Genomic DNA, 20,602 nt, shown 5'->3' with positions numbered 1-20,602 from the left:
AATATCAAGTGATGTTGTCATAAATTTAAATATAGAGTATGCAAATCCCGTGCGATGCATGAGTTTAATTAGGAGTGACGAGAACCACAAGTAGTTCAAATGACACTCTTGTGTCTGATATCTCATAGATGTCTCGAGTTTGATCCTACCTCATCCCTTCCCCTGTAATAAAAAAAATTGTCTAATCACTTCATATTTTATACTTTTCTAAACACGGATCTAATTACTTGAATTTATATATTGGCTTATGGTTTTCAATTATTTTAGTTAAAAAATGGGCTATCATTAATTTTCTATTTATGGGATTTATTTGTAGACACAGGATACCAAATCCAAGATTTTTTTCCAATTTAAATACATCACCATGTGTAAGAGTCATTTACAATTCTGCCCTACAACTGCCACAACTCTATTAATACAAAGCAAAATCTAGCATTAATAAAATAATAATATTTTGTATTCTTAAAATTTTTAACAAAATAAAAAGATTGCCCTTGAGAGGATATTTTAGTAATTTAAGCGGCAATAATCATCAGTGCCATAATAATAATTAAATATATAGAAATAATGACAAATAATAATAATTAAAGATATAGAAATATATTAGATTAAAAACGTCACTGTCTAATCTGACGGTGGTGGTGGTGGCGCTATGGTGATGGTGGGTTTTTAGAAGAACGAGACAGCTCACCCGACACTCTCCGGATCAAGCTGCCCACACCATCCACTTTTCTCCGAACAAACAAATTTCCAATACGTCTCTCTCTCTCTCTTTCTCGCAAGCAAAAGCCAATGAAATCGAAAGCGTATGCAAGAGGATCGACAGTCAATTTTTCTCCAATACACGACTGATCAATCTTCCGAAGCAAAGACTTGTCTCTATGCGATTTCCCCCAAATTTGTTCTATTCTTGATTTCTTAGCTCAATCCAATTTTTAGCATCCCAATAATTTCCTTGTCCGGTTATTAGTTTTTTGGGGAATAAATTTACCGAAAGCTAAAAGGAGGTGATAATCGATGTCGCCAGCTCCAATTGAGCAGACATTACAGGAATCGAGTTCTTGCTTGAGATCCTCGTCTGTTGATGACAATCGCGGTCGTTTTGCGAGCCTCAGAGGCGTACAGTGGCGCATAAATCTCGGGGTTTTACCGTCGTCTTCTTCTTCATCTCCTTCTCCTTCGATTGATGATCTTCGCCGTGTCACTGCTGATTTCCGGAGGAGGTGGGTTTACTCGATTTTATTCTACGTCTTAATTATGGCACTTTCTTTTTCTCCAGTATAGATGTTGATTGAGAGTGAGACAACAAGGGATGGGGATTGGGATTTGTGTATTAATTTATGAGGTTTTTATCTTCTGTTCTTGTTCTCTGATTGGTTATTTCTTGTGCTGAATACCAGCTTAATATTATTTCGATTTTTCCAAACAATTATATAGATTTTCGTAGAAGGAATTAAAGGGAAATGGTTGTGATAATTGGGTTTAAGATTCTATATAACAAACCTTGATATTATTGTTTTACTCAAAACTAAAAGATTGCGATCTAATTGGACTTCCAAATCTGATTAGAATTTCCACTAAAAAGTAGGGTAATGGTTAGATTATAGTAAAAGATTGTAACTTTGTTAGGGTCTGGATTTGGGTTTTTAATTTCCAAGACAAATTTTCCACAATTTTTTTGCTTCTTTTCTTCTTCTTCTTTTAGTTGGTTTTCTTCCCCTTCTAAACTGTATCAAATATATCTTACTTTAATATTTAATGAATGCAATTCTAAGTTATAGTGTTGAATCAGGTATGCGGGTTTAAGAAGGCGTCTTTTAGTTGATCCACATGTACCCAAGAATGGAAGAAATTCACCTGATCTTGTCATGGACAACCCACTCTCACAGAACCCAGGTAACTGGCATCTAATTGCTGCAAGTTTTTATCCTCTGCTCCTAGATGTCATCTCATAGTTTTATTTTCTTCATATTTGGTTTGTTCATGAAACTCATATTGTACCTTGGTTGTACAATTGTACATTCAAGCAAATGTCCCTGGACCAATATTGGGACTCTGTGATCTCAAGTTAGAATAGAATTACCGGCTGCTATGGTGTCACTGGCCAATTTGAAAAAATGATATCACTACTTGAACCTCGGGAGTCCGGAAGAATAAGATGTAGAACTAATTAGTAAATGCCTGCATATGTTACATTACTGGCATTCCAGTTCATAATGAGAAATTAAGGCTGGTTCCTAGGCAAAGGTCGTAATTGTACTTTGTGTTGATTTACTGGTAATTATTGCACAGATAGCACCTGGGGTCGCTTCTTTCGAAATGCGGAACTGGAAAAAATGGTTGATCAGGATCTATCCCGTTTATACCCAGAACATGGAAACTACTTTCAGACACCTGGATGTCAAGGCATGTTAAGGCGAATCTTGTTGCTGTGGTGCCTTAGACATCCGGAGTATGGATACAGACAAGGTAAATTATGCTACTGTAATGTTTCTTTTAATTATTGGTACTTTCTTTATCTTCGATTATCTAGGGAAGTATGCTAGTCGTGAAATAATCTTCTGTTTGATGCCCTCTATATAATATATTTCATTTGCTGACAATTTTTGTGCATTTACAATTGAAGTGCTGTAAAGCTTAAAATATCATTAGTATACTACTATAAACTTTCAAAGTCTTTTAGAATTCGATCCTCAAAATCTTGTTTTCCTTGAATGCATATGAACTAGTTGTAGATCCTAAAATCTGCAATCAATTTGTAATTGTCGGATGAGGCCTATGACAATCCTGCAAGATCAAAGGTAGGGTCGACCGTGAAGCTAGGTCACCGGTGTGGTGCCGGCGGAAGAAGCTCTGACGGTTTAGTCAGTCAACAGCGGGAGATAGACTTATCTTCATATTTCTTACAGTCGCATATTGAATACTGGAATAAGGCTTTTGATCCTCCTGTTTAGATGAAAGAGTATGGACATCAGGACATGTTCATCTTGCAATGTGTTTTCATAATTTTTCATTAATATGGATTATGGACCATTCCAACCATTCCAATTAGTCTGCTGGTCATGTACAATGTTATATGCACACATATCCGCGTGTCAGTGTTGTGTCATATCCGTGCTACATAGATTGAGAACGTAAGTTTGAAAGAAAAAAGGTTAAGTTATCTTCAGATTTGCTTTACATTAGTTTGTAACTTTGTATAGAAAGATAGAAAACTTTTTGACATCCTTTAGGATTTGGTCTTCGTGACTGGTGGCCTTGTGGCCTGATGCCATCTTCTCTCTAAGCAGATGGGTTTGGACGGTGAGATTGTGAGTTCAATGCCATTCAAACCCATGGTATGCAGACCATCAAAACGGGGAAAAGAAAAAAATGAATGCATCTCAATAAAAAAGATTTTTTTTTTGCCTTTGATTCAGCCATTTATTACATTAATATTCATTTTATTATAAAATAGCATCAGGTTTTGTTTTGAGCCTTTATGCAAACATATCATTGTTAAGCTATCTCATCTCTATCTTATTTTTTCTCCTGAAGGAATGCATGAACTTTTGGCTCCTCTGTTATATGTTCTTCAAGTTGACACTGAGAGACTTTCTGAAGTGCGGAAACTTTATGAAGACCACTTCACTGACAAATTTGATGGCTTATCATCTCATGAGAAAGATCTTATTTATAATTTTGATTCCAAAAAACTTGTCGATTCCATTGGAGATGAGAATAACTCACATGGTAATGCAATGACAGTTGGGAGTCTTGATGATCTGGATCCTGAGATAAGGACAATTGTAATGCTAAGCGATGCTTATGGTGCTGAAGGTGAGCTGGGTATTGTATTATCTGAGAAATTTATTGAACATGATGCCTACTGTATGTTTGATTCTTTGATGAGTGGGGCACATGGCTCCATTGCCATGGCAGATTTCTTTGCTCCTGCCCCTACAGGTGGGTCCCACTCTGGCCTACCTCCAGTCATTGAAGCTTCTGCTGCATTGTACCATTTGTTGTCAATCGTCGATTCATCTTTGCATAGTCATCTTCTTGAGCTTGGTGTGGAGCCCCAGTACTTTTCACTTCGCTGGTTGCGTGTTTTATTTGGACGAGAGTTTTCACTTGAAAATCTTTTGATAGTTTGGGATGAGATTTTTGCAGCAGATAGTTGTAATATAGAGAACAATACTGAGGATGATATAGGTTCGAGCTTCAGGATACTTGGATCACCTCGTGGAGCATTTATTTCTGGCGTTGCAGTTTCCATGATACTTTACATGAGATCTTCCTTACTCGCAACTGAAAATGCAACTTCATGTCTACAGAGACTGTTGAATTTTCCAGAGAAGATAAATTTGCAAAAGCTGATGGAGAAGGCAAAATCATTACAGGGTCTTGCATTGGACACTAATATCATGTCCTCTCATTTGTCTAATGAAGCATATAATGATAGTAAATCAGCTGTGCCGAGATCTCAAAGCCTTCCATCTCATTCTATTTCCCCCAAAACTCCACCAAATGTGGTACCTGAAAGCTATTGGGAAGAAAAATGGAGAGTTATGCATAAGGCTGAAGAACTTAGGCAAAATAGTTTAGGAAAAGAAAACCCAACACAGAAGAAAAGATGGTCAGAAAAAGTAAGATTGCGCCTATCAAGAAGAGAATCTGCCCCGTCTCCAGCAAAAGTTAAAAATGTTACGAATGACCCTAGGTCATTTGTCAGGCGAAATTTGTTAGAAGATTTGTCCAGGGAACTGGGCTTGGATAAACATAGTGAGGAAGCAGGCTGCCACGAAGCTTTTAGCCCGAAGCACCCTCTAGCTGCTGAAGTTGAGCCTGGAGAAGACATTGTTCATAAAAACTTCACTTGCACGGGTGAAGAGGGATGTTTAAATGGAAATGTTGGCAGTGAGGAAAACTCGTCTGTATTCTCAGATCCATCAAGTCCTCGTAGCGGTGATAACGACCTTGAAAATGAGTCAGAAAAAAGTAGCTCCACATCAAATATATCCATTGATGAAAACGATGGCCAGCCCCCAACTGCAGCAGAAGAATCAACTCTTCCAATTTCAGATCCCCCTGAAAATCGTGATACAGATTCTGAATGCAACGATGAATTTGTGGGGAAACCAGTGACAGGATTGAAGGAGTGGAAGCTTCTATCCGGTAAGTTTCAGTGGTTTTGGAAATTTGGGCAGGCTGCTTCTGGTGAGGGCACATCTGAGAAAGGACAAGCGGCGGTTGAGGCTTCCAACTCTTCTGCTGGTGGAAGTAATCAGAGCAATGCATTGGATTCTTCTGCTGCGAATGAACCTTGTATTGCTTCATCTAGTGGCAAAGGAGATGTCGTGGACCAGAATGTGATGGGCTCGTTGAGAAATCTAGGACAGTCTATGCTGGAACATATTCAGGTATTGTTCTTTTTTTATTTTTTTGGGTTTTGCTATAAATCATATTTCGAAAAATTTTCAGAAATTAGTTGTATTGTTAAATTAGAATGATCATCTCAGTTCCTTATAGACACTTTTGAGGAATGGAATATGTAGATTAGGCCACATTTAATATGTGTTTGCTTAAGTGGCTAAACAATTGAAGGTAAATTTCAAATTTGATGATGGCCTCACTTCCTTTTTGTTGAAATAACGAGATCCGGTGATGCTACAAGTTCCCTGAAGTCCCACTAGTGGTTTAGTGGCTGGGAGGATATTAAAGGAGTTTCACCCCCATTAAAAGAAAAGTTCCCTGATAAGCGTCAGAGTACAACTTTGCTTAAATTTTTTTTCCAAACAGGCCTTGCATATTGCATTGAGTTCTTTTTATTTTCAGTTTTTGTTTGTTTATTTCTTTTGTTCCTTTTTGTTGTGTTTCTTACTATTTGATCAATCATTTGTCTGGCAGGTAATTGAGTCTGTTTTCCTGCAAGAACGGGGTCAGGTCGGATCGCTGGAGAACTTTTCCAAGAATGTTCTGGTTGAAAAAGGACAAGGGACGGCCATTACAGCTCTTAAAGAGCTCCGTAAAATCAGCAATCTCTTATCTGAGATGTAAATTGAGCTCCATTTATATTTTATACCTGTATATACATTTGTTCGTTATCATTTTTAGTGACTTCTCTGTTTAATAAAACCGAATTTTTGGAACTTTTGGAGAGGCAAACATATAAATACCAATTTCGGTCATCATTCTTGAATTGAATGCCCTTTTTTTTTGTGGTCTGGTTTATTTATTACTGTAGTGCATATGGAATTCTGAATAATTAGCAATGGTTGGTATGTAGACACGAAATAATGTGAACGCTAGTGGGAAGACTTGGGTTCTGTGAAAGCAATTTTGAACACTATTACTATGGCAACTTTACAGTCGGGCATTTATTATCTAGGGAAGACAAAATTATATCCGATACATATGACTGAATTTATTAATGTGATTTGTGCCTATAAACAGCAGAGACTAGGGCGGGAAAGTAAAAGGAGATGACAAAAGATATCTTTTATCACTTGTTCAAAGTGATTCTAGAAATCTCCAAAAGAGGCAAAAATCACCTGAGAGAGAAGCTAGGCATCATGTAACATGTCTTAATTTTTTTCAACCAAGTCAAAATGCTTATGCTGCTGTGATTGCCACATACAGGCAATACAAATGAAGTTACACTTGGGGAAAAACTGTCACATATTTTTACATTACTGTAACAGTATAAATAAAAGAAACTTCCATCTTTTGGTCAGCTTGTATGTGCTAATCTATGTTATGAAAGCCAGGGAGAAGGGACGTGATGAAACCGAAGACGATCATCTGGATCTCTTTCACAATTCCCCACCAGCGGTGGCCTCCGTTGACCACGCCAGGTTCTGCCACATCCTCATTCCCATTCTCAACTGCCTGATTACCATCCCCAATAGGTCGATGATCATTCTCAGCGCCAGCTTGCCCCTCTGCAACAAGTCATCAACACAGCATTAGAAGATACTAAATGCAAGCATGAAAAATATTGCCAATACTGCAATTTAAAACTTTTCAAATGGTTTTCAACACAAATTAAAAGGTATAGTAACATATTACGAGCTTAAAGGTCCAGGATGACAGATTTTCAAACTAGAAAATCCACGTTGGCATCAGCAATTTCCATATGAAATCCTAATCAAAATTCCCATTACAGATTTTCAAACTTTCCTCCAACTAAAGAATCGTTTTCACCATCCTCCATAAGGCAAATTTCAAGTCCCAAGAATCAATTTAGCTTTTATACTCGGCATATTGACAAGGATGGTACTGCAAACAACTTCACTATAAACCAATACCCAGAACAAACTCAGTTGCTTAAAGGTGCCTTCTTCTAACTAAAGCACCATTTCACCAACCTCCATTTGGCCAATTTCATATCCAAGAATCAAAAGGGCTTTTACACTTGGCATATAGACATCTATATAAAGGTCTCTGAAATATTGTAAGCCATCGACCTCCCAGGAAAGGGTAGAAGAATGGGACCTATAATGGGACATACAATGCATTACAGACGTATGATGCCAATGTTTATTCAAAACACTGTATCATTTCGAATTCATTCTCACAGCACCATTCCAAGTATGGGAAATATACAACTTTCAATAAAAGAATATGTTGAATCCCTTAGCAATCTATGCAAGACTTTAATTGCATCCTTGGCATCAATTTGTCCCACGTCCATAGGGCTTCACATAAGACAAATCAACAGGATTTATCACCACGATTAAAAACAAAATCACAAGCAATCTCTAAATGATCGAAGGAATCATGTTTCAGAACGCTTGAATCACTGTAGTCTACATATAAGACTGAAATAAACCAATCCAAGCTTACTCAAAGCATTCTCACAAAACATGCATTCTTAGGAAAAGAACGTAACTGGGTCTGCTTTATATAGTGGAAATACCAAACAAAATTACTATGTCTACTCTTATAAAAAACTTTACACCAAAAAAGAACTGCAGTAAAAATTTTGATAAAATAAGAAAATTAATCTAAGACACCTTCCATTTTGTCAAGTATTTTGAGGCAATAGTTTAGTCCCACATTATTCTATATTCTAAACATGTGAAGGGAACATGTTTAAATTATGATCGGTTACACAACATGATTTCTGAGTATCAATGTTTATGCCCACATGCTTCTTTCAATGAGCATAGTATGAACTCAGACATGCTTAACAACATATTACCTGCCAAAGGAGCATTTTCATTCACCACCCTTCCGGCAGCAGGAGCATTCTCAGCCCTTACAGCAGGCCTCTGATGGGGTGGAGGAGCAGCTGCCCTTTGCATGCTTTGTGAAAGCCATCGTATTAATGGTGTCAGAGCTCCAGTTTGGTATCTGTAAATATCTATAAAAGTCAGCTCCCTATTAACAAAAATGTATATAAACCAGAATTTGAGAATCTCTAACATGAATCTCTAACATAGCATCTATATATGCAGAACTTAAACATGACTTTTTTCTTTTACAGATAAGTTATATTCTTTATTACTAGCGTGAGCACGGAATCGAACTTGGGACCTTACCTGGTTCAAGTCCTAAGTAGTAGGATATTAAAACAAGAGTAGCCTATTAAATGTTTGTGTAACGTGAAGAAAGTCCAAATAATCAGTTAAGTGGAAGTTGCACGCATGATAAATAGCACAGTAAAGACTTAGGTACTCACAAATAGACAAGTAAAGCAAAAAGCACAAGAACAATAAGCCTTTGTCTTGACCCATCTTGGTTAAATAAGAAGATAACAGCCGCCAGCTTGAGTATAAGCAACAAATCGAGCTGGAATGCAATTCGAAATCTCCTTACGACAACCTGTCTCTGAGGTGCAGCTTGTTGCTGTTGTTGTTGTTGCTGTTGTCCTTGGCCAGCCTCTCCTGACCCAGCTTCAGGACTTGATCTGCTGTTGACAGCGCACATGCGAAACAACAAGACAAAAGATAATCTATTATTTAGGAATAAGAAGAAAGTCCACACAAAGTAACATTTCACCGAAGAAAAATTTCCCCAATGAAAAATATACCATGTTCCAGTAGGTATGAGCCAGAGATATCATAGACCACAAACCATCAGAGACAAACAAAAACTCAAGCACAGACATCAATCTATATTAAGAACAATGTCATTTCGGCCATATTGGTTGGTAACAAAGCGCAGATTTCCAACATTCATGCACACTGCAGATGTACTCAGTACTCACGTAGGTATGTTGTAGGTAAGTGGAATAAGCGTATTTGAGGAAAGTCCAGCAGTTGGCCCCATATATGGTAGAACAGGTACAGCATAAATGCCAGCCCCATGGTTCAACTGTTCCTGATTCTGCAGAGGATTTAACCCTGGAACTAGTGCAGGGTACATAATTGGAACCATCTGAAAATCACCATGCGGAAATGCTGGGAAACCAGAAAATGTAGGAACCTGAGATTATAAAGCCATGAGTGATTTAGCCAAATGATTAACAAACAGTCAAAATAGTGCATTGAAACTACAGACCTATGGACACGCTTACAAATGAGTCAAACCACTACTTTACAGATGTTTTACCCTTTACAGTGTTTGAAATGGAACCCGGTGTCTTTATATCATTGTTCCTTTTTTGTCCCTAGTTCCATCTTTAATTCAGTTAAAAAAAAAACAACTATTCTATTGAAGTACAAATCAATAATGAAAATTTAACACTTTCTGTTTTTCTTCAAAGAATGGTCCAGCAATTGAAATAACACTGTTAACACAAACATATTATTATGTGACATAATTTTTAAATATAAAAGAGAAAGAAAAGGAAAAGAACCACTTGACTAAAATGGAAATACATTTTGCAGGTTGATTGAGTATTGGTTGTTTGTGACTTTATATACATAAATACAAGCCATAAAAAAAATATACATAAATGTAAGCAAATTGCGGTCAAAATATGTACTCAAGATTCAAGACTTGAGAACAAGCTCCACATGCTTAGATGTTCTAAAATTTTGCTACTAAGTGCACCGCATGCATATTCTGAAGAAGATAACCTCTAAAATGAGAAATTGCTAATTGTATCCATAGAGCAATCTCTGTAACCCCCTGAATCAAAAACCAAGGCACTAAATGTGATAACATGGAGACACTCAGACACATCACGAGCAATCTCTGTAACCCTAGTTCGACTCTCCATAATAGGAAAAACTCAGCATTTTACAGATGCTTGGGGTGAAGTCAGCTTCAAATGTATGCAAAGCACTAGATTCCCTTGCGCTAGAAAAAGGTGAAAAAAAAAAAACACTCCACGCCTTTAGCCTTTTTACTAATCAAATTTCAAACTTTTGTCAGCAAAACCCATGATAGTATCATTATATTGCAATTAGGAAAAAAGCAAAACCATAACTCCCAGTAATTCAAGGTTAAATAAAATATTTATTTATTTAAGAAAACCAAAACACAAACCAAGCTCACTACCCCTAATACCTTTTTGCTGTCAATTTTTTTATATATCATCAAAATAGTTCCAAAGTAAGCATATAATCAAACTGCATCACTTGCCGCCCCAATGTACAGAACCCATTTTCAAACAAAGCTGAAAAGAAAAGAAAAAATGAAAGAAATAAATAGGAGACTCGTCAATCAATAATCATTATCAAAAACATTGCCAAACTTATCAAACGAGAAAAAATGCGACACGCCTGCACGAACCCTAAAAACTACAAATTTTCATAAACCTGCAAGCCACTGCAAAATCAACTAAATTGCAAACAGTAATCGATAAATAGCAATCAACAAATCCCAAGATAAAACACAACAGCTAAATCTTAACCCAAAAAAATAGAAATAAAAAATTGATACTTAAGAGGAATACCGGTGATTCTTTAAGAAAATCATGGGGGCTTTTTTGAGTAGAAGCAGATTGTTGAGGAGCAGGTGTTGACGTCTCCTGCTGTTCAGCCATCGAACTGGTAATCAAAATACGGAGCTCTGTCTGTATCAGGAGAGATATTGAAGATTGTTTGATCTGTGAAGTATGCTCTATCAGGATTCAGGAGAGACAGCGAATTCATACGTGTTTTGTTCATCATTTGGCGAATGATCTATAGCCACGTGTATATGACATGGCAATATAATAATTCAATAATAATTAAAGTTATAGTAAATATCCCAATTAACAAGAAAATTCTAAATATAGCGGACCAATTTGGTAGAGCATTAGTTTTTATTCTAGTATCTAGTATAAATGCTTTGGGCTTGTCAAACAATCATTTCTGGGCACAAATTATGAGGCAATTTCTCTAACATTTTAAAGCTTTTTGAAAATGCTTCATTTGAGGACAATTTTAGTACCATTTTCACATTTGTTCTCATATTATCCTCACATAATTAATGGAATTCCGAAAATGACCCTCCAAACAGTCATCGAGATCCTACTCTACGCCATCTGGATGAGGAGCCGATCATGTCGATCCTACTCCCACCGTCGATCCTATTCCCACCGTCCTTCTCTCTTTCCTCCTGCGGCTATCGCTGCATTACCCCCAACTTCATGCGCTTCCTCCCTGGCACTTCGTACTCATTTGCTGGAGCTCCAGTGACACTCGCGATTCTGACTCCCCATCATGAATATGCCAAAACAAAACAGCAAGAGCCAGCAAAACGAAGATTGAAAGAGATGAAAATAGAGAGATGGGGATGGAGGTAGAGAGAGACGATGAAGAGTTGGAACTGGGTAGTGAGAGGTGGAGACGAGATAGAAGTCCAATTGGGTTTGGAAAGTTAGGTTTTTTTTTTTTAAATATAATAGTGTTATTTATAAAAAAAACTATAATGAATACTGTAAGACAAAAAATATTTAACTCATGTTGTTTTAACTGTTTATAAATATTTTAATTATTTATCTTTATTTTACAAATTAATTTGTATGTATAAATACATTTATATGTCTCTGTTACAACTAAAATATGCATAATACCCTACAAGTAATTTGTCACAATATGCTCTATAGCACAACCAAACATTCATGCAACATATCTACTACTAAAATTGTCTAGAATTTCTGCTAGCATATCTGCTACTTTCAAAAAGCTTTACCAAACTGGGCCCGTTGATTCAAGTAAAAATCGTAGTGTAAAAATACATAGAGAATTGTTTTAGTGAAAAACAAGGATTAGGTAAAGACACAGAAATCAACGAGCGGAGAGGTGATTAGAACCTGTGGATTGGCATTAGTTCTGTTAACTTTTGCTTAGGTGATAGGAATCAAATGATGCACTGCTTTTGACTTTAACCTAACAATGGCGATGGATAACATTGTTAGCTTAAGTTGGTGCTATCAACTGATATATTAATTGTAATAATTGTATTACAGGCTATTTTTGCATAATGATACTGAAATGAAGAGTGTTCTTTCACAATAACTTTTTATTGTTTTCTTTGTGTTCCCTTCTCCACCGCCATTGCTAGGTTAAAGTTGAAAGGAGTGCATCATTTGGTATTGGATTTGATTGATCCTACTGTTCCCTTCTTGTGCAAGCCATGCCTAGAACTCGAGCTTTCATCATGGAGAATCGCATCTCCATTTTGGAAGCAAAAATGGAAAAACTCATGGATTCCATGAGTCAACTGATCGATTCAATGTGCATGGATTCCATGATTTAATAGATTGATTTGAAGTTCAACCTCTTTGTGTAAAAAAATATCCAAAAAGTCACCAGGCCTTGCAAGTGCACAAAAGATGCTTGATGAATTGCTTCAAACAGTCGTATCTCATACATAGATGGCTCTGCCTCTGTTGAAGAAGGACGATAATAGTGACGAAATTTTAACATCATCTATGGCCACTTTTCATCAAGAAAGCAAGAGTTGGACATACATCCATCAAATGAAGAGGGACCAGTAAGAATAAATGTTGTGTTAAATTCTCTGCCTACAATGCATATAAATGAGAAAACAAATTCAGGTGGTGAGGCAAGGAACTTACAAGGGGTAGTTGATAGGAACATGTGGATTGGTATTACTTATGTTAAGAGTTATGTGAACTTTTGCTTAGGTTTATAATATTATTAGTTCAAGTCGGTGCTAGCAACTGATATATTAGTTGTAATAGCTGTATTACAAGTTAGGTTTGCATATTGATACTGAAATGAAGAGTATTCTTCATAACTTCTTCTTCTTGTTTTCTTTGTGTTCCCTTCTCCACCGCCATTGCTAGGTTAAGGTCGAAAGGAGTGGATCAAGAGATAATAATTATGTCCCTAAAAGAGAAAAAATAGGCTAATATAGTAAGTTTGGAGGGAAAATTTTCACAATGTATAGCTCGCTTTGTTGGTCAAAGATTCACATCAAAACCTGCAATGAAATATGAGTTAAGTAATTGGATACGCACAATACATGAGTAAGTCATCAAATGCCGAGTCAGGCCTGTATATGCCTACATAATATGCATCTTTTTGCTGGGGCTAATATTTAGTGTCGCTAATTAGGTGCTCACATTGGGCTTTCCTACCCTATATCTCCTGGATGGCGAATCTTCACTGTGCTCACTGTGGGCCGAGGAATGTCTTGTGGATGTAGCATCATTGTATTTGTTCTTTTATTAAACACCCTAAATGCACGGCTGTTAATTGAATAAACAAGGAAAATTCCTTCATCACTTCGAGAGTCAAAATTTCTAATATATTCACAATCTTTTAGTATGAAACTTCGACTCTCAAAGCTTAAGATATGTTACCATGGGTTTCTTACCTTCTCAAAGTTCATAATAAGTCAACTTGGTACCATATCTGATGTGCACATGGATGACAGTATAATGTGCAGTGTTTATGCTTTTGCCCAAAATTTCTGTGGGAGAGACATAGCATGGATCATTGTTCTGACCATTTCTTGTAGCACTCTATCCTTTTTTCCACGACATCATTTTGTTGTGATGTTTTTGGAGCACAAAACTCATATTTGATTCCATGCTTCTTGCAAAAAATATCAAATTTAGCATTTTCAAACTCAGTGTCATGATCAATCTTAAACAGTTGATATAAAGCTTTAAATGTTTTGAAAGTTTTAGACTTCTTACGTAAAAATCTTACCCATGTATCTGGAGAAGTCATCAACAACTACTAGGATGTATTTCTTACCTCCAATGCTCTCAGTTCTTGTAAGTCCTATAAGATCTATATGAAGCAATTCAAATGGTCTGATAGTGCCAATTATGGTAACCTTTGTATGAGAAAATGTCGTTTGTTTACCTAGTTGGCAGGGATCACACTTCCCTTTAACTTTCTCAATTTTCAGTAATCCTTTCACCATCTCAGCTTTGGCAAGTTTCAGCGAGTCAAGATAATTTAGATGCCTTAGTCTTTCATGCCACAACCTGTCAGAGGAAGAAACTCTATTAGAATTGTACATGATCGGTTCATCAAATGGTACAGTATAACAGTTATCATTTGATCTCCTTCCCTCCGATACACATTTTTTATTGTCATAAAAAACTCTATAGTATCTTTTAGTGAAGTGAGCAGTATACTCAGAGTCACACAAGTGATTGATACTCTAATTGATTAGTTTTTAGTCCTTCAACGCAGAGTATATTTTTTAGAGTACACTGACCGGGAGTTTTTATGAATTCTTTTCTTTTTATGTCCACAACTTCTATCACCAAATGTCACTTTGCCAATATCACATTTCTTAAAAGAAGCAAACATGGAATTATTTCCACACATGTTTCTTGAGCAACCACTATCCAAATACCATGACATTCAAAGCATTGAGTTTTTTGTTAGTAGCATTAATCCTTTAGATCGCCTTTCTTTTCCATCCTTTTCTTGTCTGATAAGGAAGTTCATTGACCCTTCAGATCGCATGTCTTCCTGTTTTTCATAAATTTCTAGAAGTTTTTGGTTAGTAGCATAAGCCAGGGTTGTAACAAGGATTGCAAAAAGGGGGCATCGCATTGCCCCCGAAATTTTTTTTGGGCTATTTATATGTCATTCATTAATATCCAATTCAGTAAATATATGAAATAGTAAGAGTAAGTAGCTACAACTTAATTATAATTAGCCTTGTTTTTCCTGATAGAATCTGTTGCCAATAACTTTTGTTTCATGATACGTAGTACATGAATAAAATGTTACAAGGAGCTGAAAATGAATTAAATAATGACGCAAGTAGAAACCAACACGGGATTAATCCAATGATTAATCTCCAGGAAAATCAAGAACACCAAGGGTGAGACACAGTCTCAAGATTCTTTGATAATATTTCGAAAAGAAGAATAGTAGTTGTCTGCGTGAGTCTACAACTTGAGATTAAATACCAACCCCCAACCCTACACATACGAAAGACTAAAATACCCAACAATGAATTAAAACAAACTCTAACCCTTCATAACCTGCATAGGAAATAACAAGACCCATTAACTTAAATAATACCATCACTAACTTAAATAATACCAAACATAAACAGACGACTTTGTAGAACCACAAGTGACGCCCACGTCATTCTCCCCCACCATCGAGCAAGCGCAACCCTGTTTGAGCAGCAGGTAAAGAGGACCTGGGGTAGGCTTGATAAGTATAGAGATCTGCCACATTGAATGTCTTCGAAATGCCCATATGAGTTGGCAAATCAATAACATTCGCATTGTCGTTAATTTTCTTGAGAACCTTGAAGGGTCCATACTTTTTGGGCTTCAACTTGTTGTAAGTTCCAACCGGAAACCTCTCCTTGCGCAGGAACACCATTACCAAGTCTCCTTCCTAGAATAATTTTTCTTTTCTATGTTTGTCTGCAATGGTTTTATACCGGGTCAAGCTCTAACTTCAGTCTTGACCTTCTGGACATCTTCAGCAAACGCTCTAGCTGACCGCTGCTACCGCGACTCAATTGGCAACTTTACCAAATCAACGGCATGCCGAGGAGGCTACACATACACAACAGGAAACGGGAACTTACCAGTAGCACTGTGCACAACATTGTTATACACAAACTCAGCTTGTGCAAGGGCATTATCCCACTATTTCGATGTATCTCCACATATATTACGAATCAAATTACCTAAAGTTTGATTCAATGATTCAGTTTGTCCATCCGTCTGTGGATGAGCAATGCTACTAAAATTCAGAGAAGTGTGTCGAACCGCTTCCACAAGGTAATCCAAAAATGGCAGAGAAATTTAGTGTCACGATCCGAGGTAATAGTCAAAGGTATGCCATGCAAACAAACAATTTCTCTGAAAAATAACCTAGCCACATGCGAAGCATCAGAAGTCTTCCGACAAGGTAAAAAGTGTGCCATTTTAGAGAATCTATCCACCACCACAAAGACTGAATCAACACCCCTTTGAGTCCTCGGCAACCCAAGTACAAAATCCATCGAGAGATCCTCCCATATACCCTGCGGAACAGGAAATGGAGAATACAAACCCGTATTCTGAGATTGGCCTTTTGCGGTTTGACAAACAAAACATTTCCGCACAAAATTACCAACATCTCATTTCATGTGTGGCCAAAAATATCGCTCCACCAAGCTAGCGAATGTCTTCTCTCACCTAAGATGTCCACTCAAACCTCCACCATGCAATTCCTTGATAAGTTGTTCTCGTGGTGAAGAACGGGGAATACAAAGGCGATTAGCATGAAACAAATCGCCATTATGAATGAAAAATTCTCCCACTGATGTTGCTATCCGAGAACAAGCCCTCCACTTTTCTTGAGAATCTTAATCAATAGGGTATAATTCTTTAAGCAGCTCAAACCCGATTATTTCATGACTCACCGAAACCAGCAAGGTTGCACGCTGACTAAATGCATCAGCAACACGGTTGAGGCTTCCCGATTTGTGCTTGAGAACAAAGGGAAATTTTTGTAAAAAGGCCGACCACCGCGCATGTTTACGATCCACATGCTTTTGATTATTGATGAACTGAAGTGCTTGGTGATCTGTATATAAGATGAATTCCGATTGTAATAAATAAGGTTGCCAATATGTTAAAGCTCTAACTACCGCATAGAACTCTTGATCATACGTGCTCCGCCGCCTTCGTGTTTCACTAAGTTTCTCACTAAGGAATGCAATAGGTCGTTTCTCCTGAGACAACGCAGCACCTATTCCCGTACCACATGCATCACATTCCAACTCAAAAGGTTTCTCAAAATTTGGCATAGCAACCACTGGTGCGGTACATAATTTGTCTTTAATTTCTGAAAAAAGCTTTGTCAGCTTCATGACTCCAAATGAACTTGCCTTTCTTAAGACAATCAGTGATAGGGCTCGTGATGATACTGAATCCTCTTATGAACCTATGATAAAATGACGCAAGTCCATGGAGACTTCTGACTTCACTTAGGCTAACCGGGGTTGACCAATCGCAGATGACCTTGATTTTTGCTTCATCAACTTGAATGCCTTCTGCATTTATAATGAAACCCATAAAGAGCAATTTATTTGTCATGAAATTACACCTTTTCAAATTAGCATAAAGCTTGTTTTCCTGTAATACAGTCAGTACTTCCTGCAAATGCTCTATATGCTCCTCCACAATTTTGTTGTAAATCAAAATATCATCAAAATAGACCACCACAAATTTAGAAATAAAAGACCTTAGTACCTGATTCATCACACGCATAAATGTGCTTGGAGCGTTTGACAATCCAAAAGGCATAACTAGCCACTCAAATAGGCCATCCCGTGTTTTGAAGGTTGTTTTCCATTCATCGCCTTGTCAGATACGAAGCTGATGATAGCCACTCCGCAAGTCAATTTTTGAAAATATGCAAGAACCCCACAACTGGTCTAGCATGTCATCCAGTCGAGGAACGGGGAAGCGATATTTTATTGCCCGACTATCCACATACATCCTCCATGATCCATCTTTCTTTAGGACCAATAAAGTTGGCACCGCACATGGGCTCATACTTTCTCTAATAAACCCCTTGCATAACAATTCCTCCACCTTTTCTCGCAGTATCTCATTCTCCTTTGGGCTCAAACAATAATGAGGTAAATTAGGTAAAGTCGCACCAGACATGAAATCAATCTAATGTTGTATATCCCGTAAGGGTGGTAACCCATTCAGTAGATCTTTGGAAAATAAATCACTGAATTTTTTTAATATTGGCTGAACCTTAGCTGGCCACTCATTCGACACCCCTTCATCCTCTACATGGCTCAATAGGATAGATTTAATTACTAATGCATGCAATTCCCTTTGGCTCTTGAAGTCCGACTCAATTTCATGCTCAGAATTGGTAATTGATAACAAGGCCTTCTCTACTACTTGCATGGAATTCTCGGGTCCCTTGTTTTTTTTTACTGGAGCAATTGCTATCTTCTTTCCATTCCAGTTAAATAGATAAAGATTGGCTCTCCATTTGTACGTGACATCTACATCAAACTGCCATGGTCTTCCAAGAAGTATGTGTCCCTCATCCATCTCAAGAACATCACACAACACCTCATCATTGAAGTTAGTTTTGTAACAGTACAGGAATAGGAGGCAAAGCTTATCTTATTCAATGTGTAAGATGGCTTTATATACAGCCATATAGGAGGTAACATAAAAGCGAACACAAAGCTATTCCACATAAACGTGGGTCATAGCCAAAGAACATGTCAGTACCCTGATTTCCAGGGATTATTAATAACAGAAAGCTGAAATACTAAGTCAACACCTAAACTTTCGTAACATTCCCTCCCTTAAATTGATGACTCTGTCTTCAGTTTACTCTTGGATCCTGACAAACACCCAGCATCATGCGCAGCTTCTAAAAAACAACTCTTGTCAAGGGTTTGGTCATGATATCAGCTAGTTGCTCTTGAGTACGACAATGCAGCAAAGTCACAACTCCATCGATGTGTTTGCTTCGGCTGTGCATGACAGGATTTCTTGACGAAGTCAGTGAACTCCACCAGGTCATCTTCTCCTGGATCTACATCAACTCCTCCTTCACTTCAACTCAATCGATTTTTTATAATACCGTTGTTTTATAGTTTGATCGCTATTATGAGGGTTAAACCTCAGTTTTGGCAGTTCTGGAGCATATCCAATATTTTGTTGCAAAAATACCATTATAATGGCCAATTTGTAATTTTCATTGTAGAACCGGTGCTACGATACGGTATTCAAAACTATGGTTAGAAGTTTAGTAGATATATAAAAGCAAAAACTTGTTTGTTAGCTCGAGAATCACGCTAATATAAACTTGGGCTACGTTGGATCGAGCTTGACAAATTTCTAAGCAGACATACTTGAACAGCTAAAACTTAATTAGACTCAACTAGTTTACAACTAACAAACAAAACCTGAATGCTTGGTGTAATACCCGGATTTTATCTGGGTCATTTTGTTATTATTTCTTATTTCATTTAAATATTTTATTTTTAAATATATATTGTGAAAATCCAAATTTAGAGCCCGATTAAATTTTTGCCCAAAGCCCGTTTAACTTTACCCCAAGTCAAATTTGTGTCCCAATATCCAATTAGTTCCAAGCTCATAAATTACAAGCTCCATTCTCAAACTTATCCCAAGCCAACAAATAAAGCCCAAGCCACAAAACCCATAAGCCCATAACCCAAGCTCCACAAACCAAATGAACCCTAAAAATTCTCAATATAAAAAGTAAGGGGGTTGGGACAGATTAGGGAGAGAGGGAGGGGGCACAAAAGAAAAAGGGAGGATGTCGAGATAGAGAGGAGAGGCAGCAAGGTAAAAAAAAAAAAAAACGAAAGTAAAAAGAAGAAGAGGCGTGGGTTTCAACTAGGAAGAGTGGTTTTTTGGGCAGAAGAAGAAAAGGCTAGGTAGAGAAGAAAGAAAGGAGAAAAGAGAGAGAGTTTGGATTCAAGGTAGAAGCATATCTCACAAAGACCATCCTCCATTCCTTCAAATGAATGATATGTTGTTTCTACGATGGGAGGTGGAGAAGGGTGAGCAACCTCACTATAAGTCACGGATGAGAGAGTTAGTGTAGGAGGAGAAGTAAGTTTGGGTTGGGCCAAAGAGGAGCCGGGCTTTTGGCATTTGGTTTGGGTTTGTTTCATTTTATTTCCTTTTGTTTCTCCTCACTTGGGCCTTCGATTTCCATTAACATTTGCTTTCACTTCTTGTTATAATTTTAGGGCCCATTTGCTTTCTTTTTGAGCCCACATTTGTTTTCATTTGGTTTTGTTTTTATTTGGGGCCAACACTTAATTTGTATTTGTTTTATTTTAAAATCAAAATAGCTGTCATCCGAAATAAAAATAGTTTTTATCACCCACTCGAAAAAAAACTATTTAAATCGAAATAATTATTGTCAAATTCAAAAGTGGGACATTCCAAAATAAATCTTCAAAAATATTTTTTTATGAAAGTTTTGTAAGCTTCTTCTTCATGGTATTCTGTATCCGTACATGAAAAGTTTTTCAAAAAAAATTATCAAAAATACTTTTTTATGAAAGTTTTATACACTTCTTCTTCGTGGTATTCTGTACCCACGCAGGAGGAGTTTTCAAAATAAATTTTCAAAGATAGCTTTGGTTGAATTTTTGTAAGCATCTCTCTCGTGATATTTTGTATTCGTATGGGAGAAGTTTTCAGAAATCAATTTTTAAGAAAATAAAAATACATTAACCCTCGTCCAAGTGTTGGTAATTGTGTGGATGGATATTG

At 37.1% G+C, this 20,602-nt stretch overlaps 2 protein-coding genes across 6 annotated transcripts; one reads left to right on the top strand and one right to left on the bottom strand.

Annotated features, from left to right (window-relative positions):
* Window positions 1-675: 675 nt before the first annotated feature.
* On the top strand, window positions 676-6,181 carry LOC119993214. Its single transcript, XM_038840232.1, has 5 exons — window positions 676-1,223; window positions 1,793-1,896; window positions 2,293-2,469; window positions 3,538-5,402; window positions 5,890-6,181. The coding sequence occupies exons 1-5, from the start codon at window positions 1,018-1,020 to the stop codon at window positions 6,037-6,039; spliced, it is 2,502 nt and encodes an 833-aa protein (XP_038696160.1). The 5' UTR covers window positions 676-1,017; the 3' UTR covers window positions 6,040-6,181.
* A 365-nt stretch (window positions 6,182-6,546) lies between these two features.
* LOC119992482 lies at window positions 6,547-11,034 on the bottom strand. 5 transcript variants are annotated; one of them, XM_038839198.1, is made up of 5 exons: window positions 10,820-11,034; window positions 9,194-9,411; window positions 8,666-8,893; window positions 8,186-8,337; window positions 6,547-6,923 (listed from the first exon to the last, which is right to left on the bottom strand). In XM_038839198.1, the coding sequence occupies exons 1-5, from the start codon at window positions 10,916-10,918 to the stop codon at window positions 6,727-6,729; spliced, it is 894 nt and encodes a 297-aa protein (XP_038695126.1). In that variant the 5' UTR covers window positions 10,919-11,034; the 3' UTR covers window positions 6,547-6,726. The 5 variants fall into 5 exon arrangements, with proteins under 5 accessions (XP_038695126.1, XP_038695125.1, XP_038695127.1 ...); XM_038839197.1 differs by having other exon boundaries at window positions 8,666-8,896; window positions 10,820-11,028; XM_038839199.1 differs by having other exon boundaries at window positions 8,666-8,896; window positions 10,829-11,026.
* Between the last annotated feature and the right edge of the window lie 9,568 nt (window positions 11,035-20,602).

The sequence above is a fragment of the Tripterygium wilfordii genome, chromosome 23 (genome assembly GCF_013401445.1).
Source record: "Tripterygium wilfordii isolate XIE 37 chromosome 23, ASM1340144v1, whole genome shotgun sequence".
NCBI lineage: Eukaryota > Viridiplantae > Streptophyta > Magnoliopsida > Celastrales > Celastraceae > Tripterygium > Tripterygium wilfordii.
The sequence above is the reverse complement of the archived record's forward strand: the minus strand, read 5'-3'. Positions and strand labels throughout refer to the sequence as shown.

Excerpts from the sequence above, each read along its gene's own strand:
- LOC119993214 (XM_038840232.1), top strand. The coding sequence starts at position 1,018 with ATGTCGCCAGCTCCAATTGAGCAGACATTACAGGAATCGAGTTCTTGC. Across the intron at positions 2,470-3,537 it reads GGAGTATGGATACAGACAAG|GAATGCATGAACTTTTGGCT; the intron begins GTAAATTATGCT and ends TTTCTCCTGAAG. Across the intron at positions 5,403-5,889 it reads CTATGCTGGAACATATTCAG|GTAATTGAGTCTGTTTTCCT; the intron begins GTATTGTTCTTT and ends TTTGTCTGGCAG.
- LOC119992482 (XM_038839197.1), bottom strand. The coding sequence starts at position 10,918 with ATGGCTGAACAGCAGGAGACGTCAACACCTGCTCCTCAACAATCTGCT. Across the intron at positions 8,338-8,665 it reads TTTGCTTTACTTGTCTATTT|ATACCAAACTGGAGCTCTGA; the intron begins GTGAGTACCTAA and ends AGATATTTACAG. Across the intron at positions 6,924-8,185 it reads TGAAAATGCTCCTTTGGCAG|AGGGGCAAGCTGGCGCTGAG; the intron begins GTAATATGTTGT and ends GACTTGTTGCAG.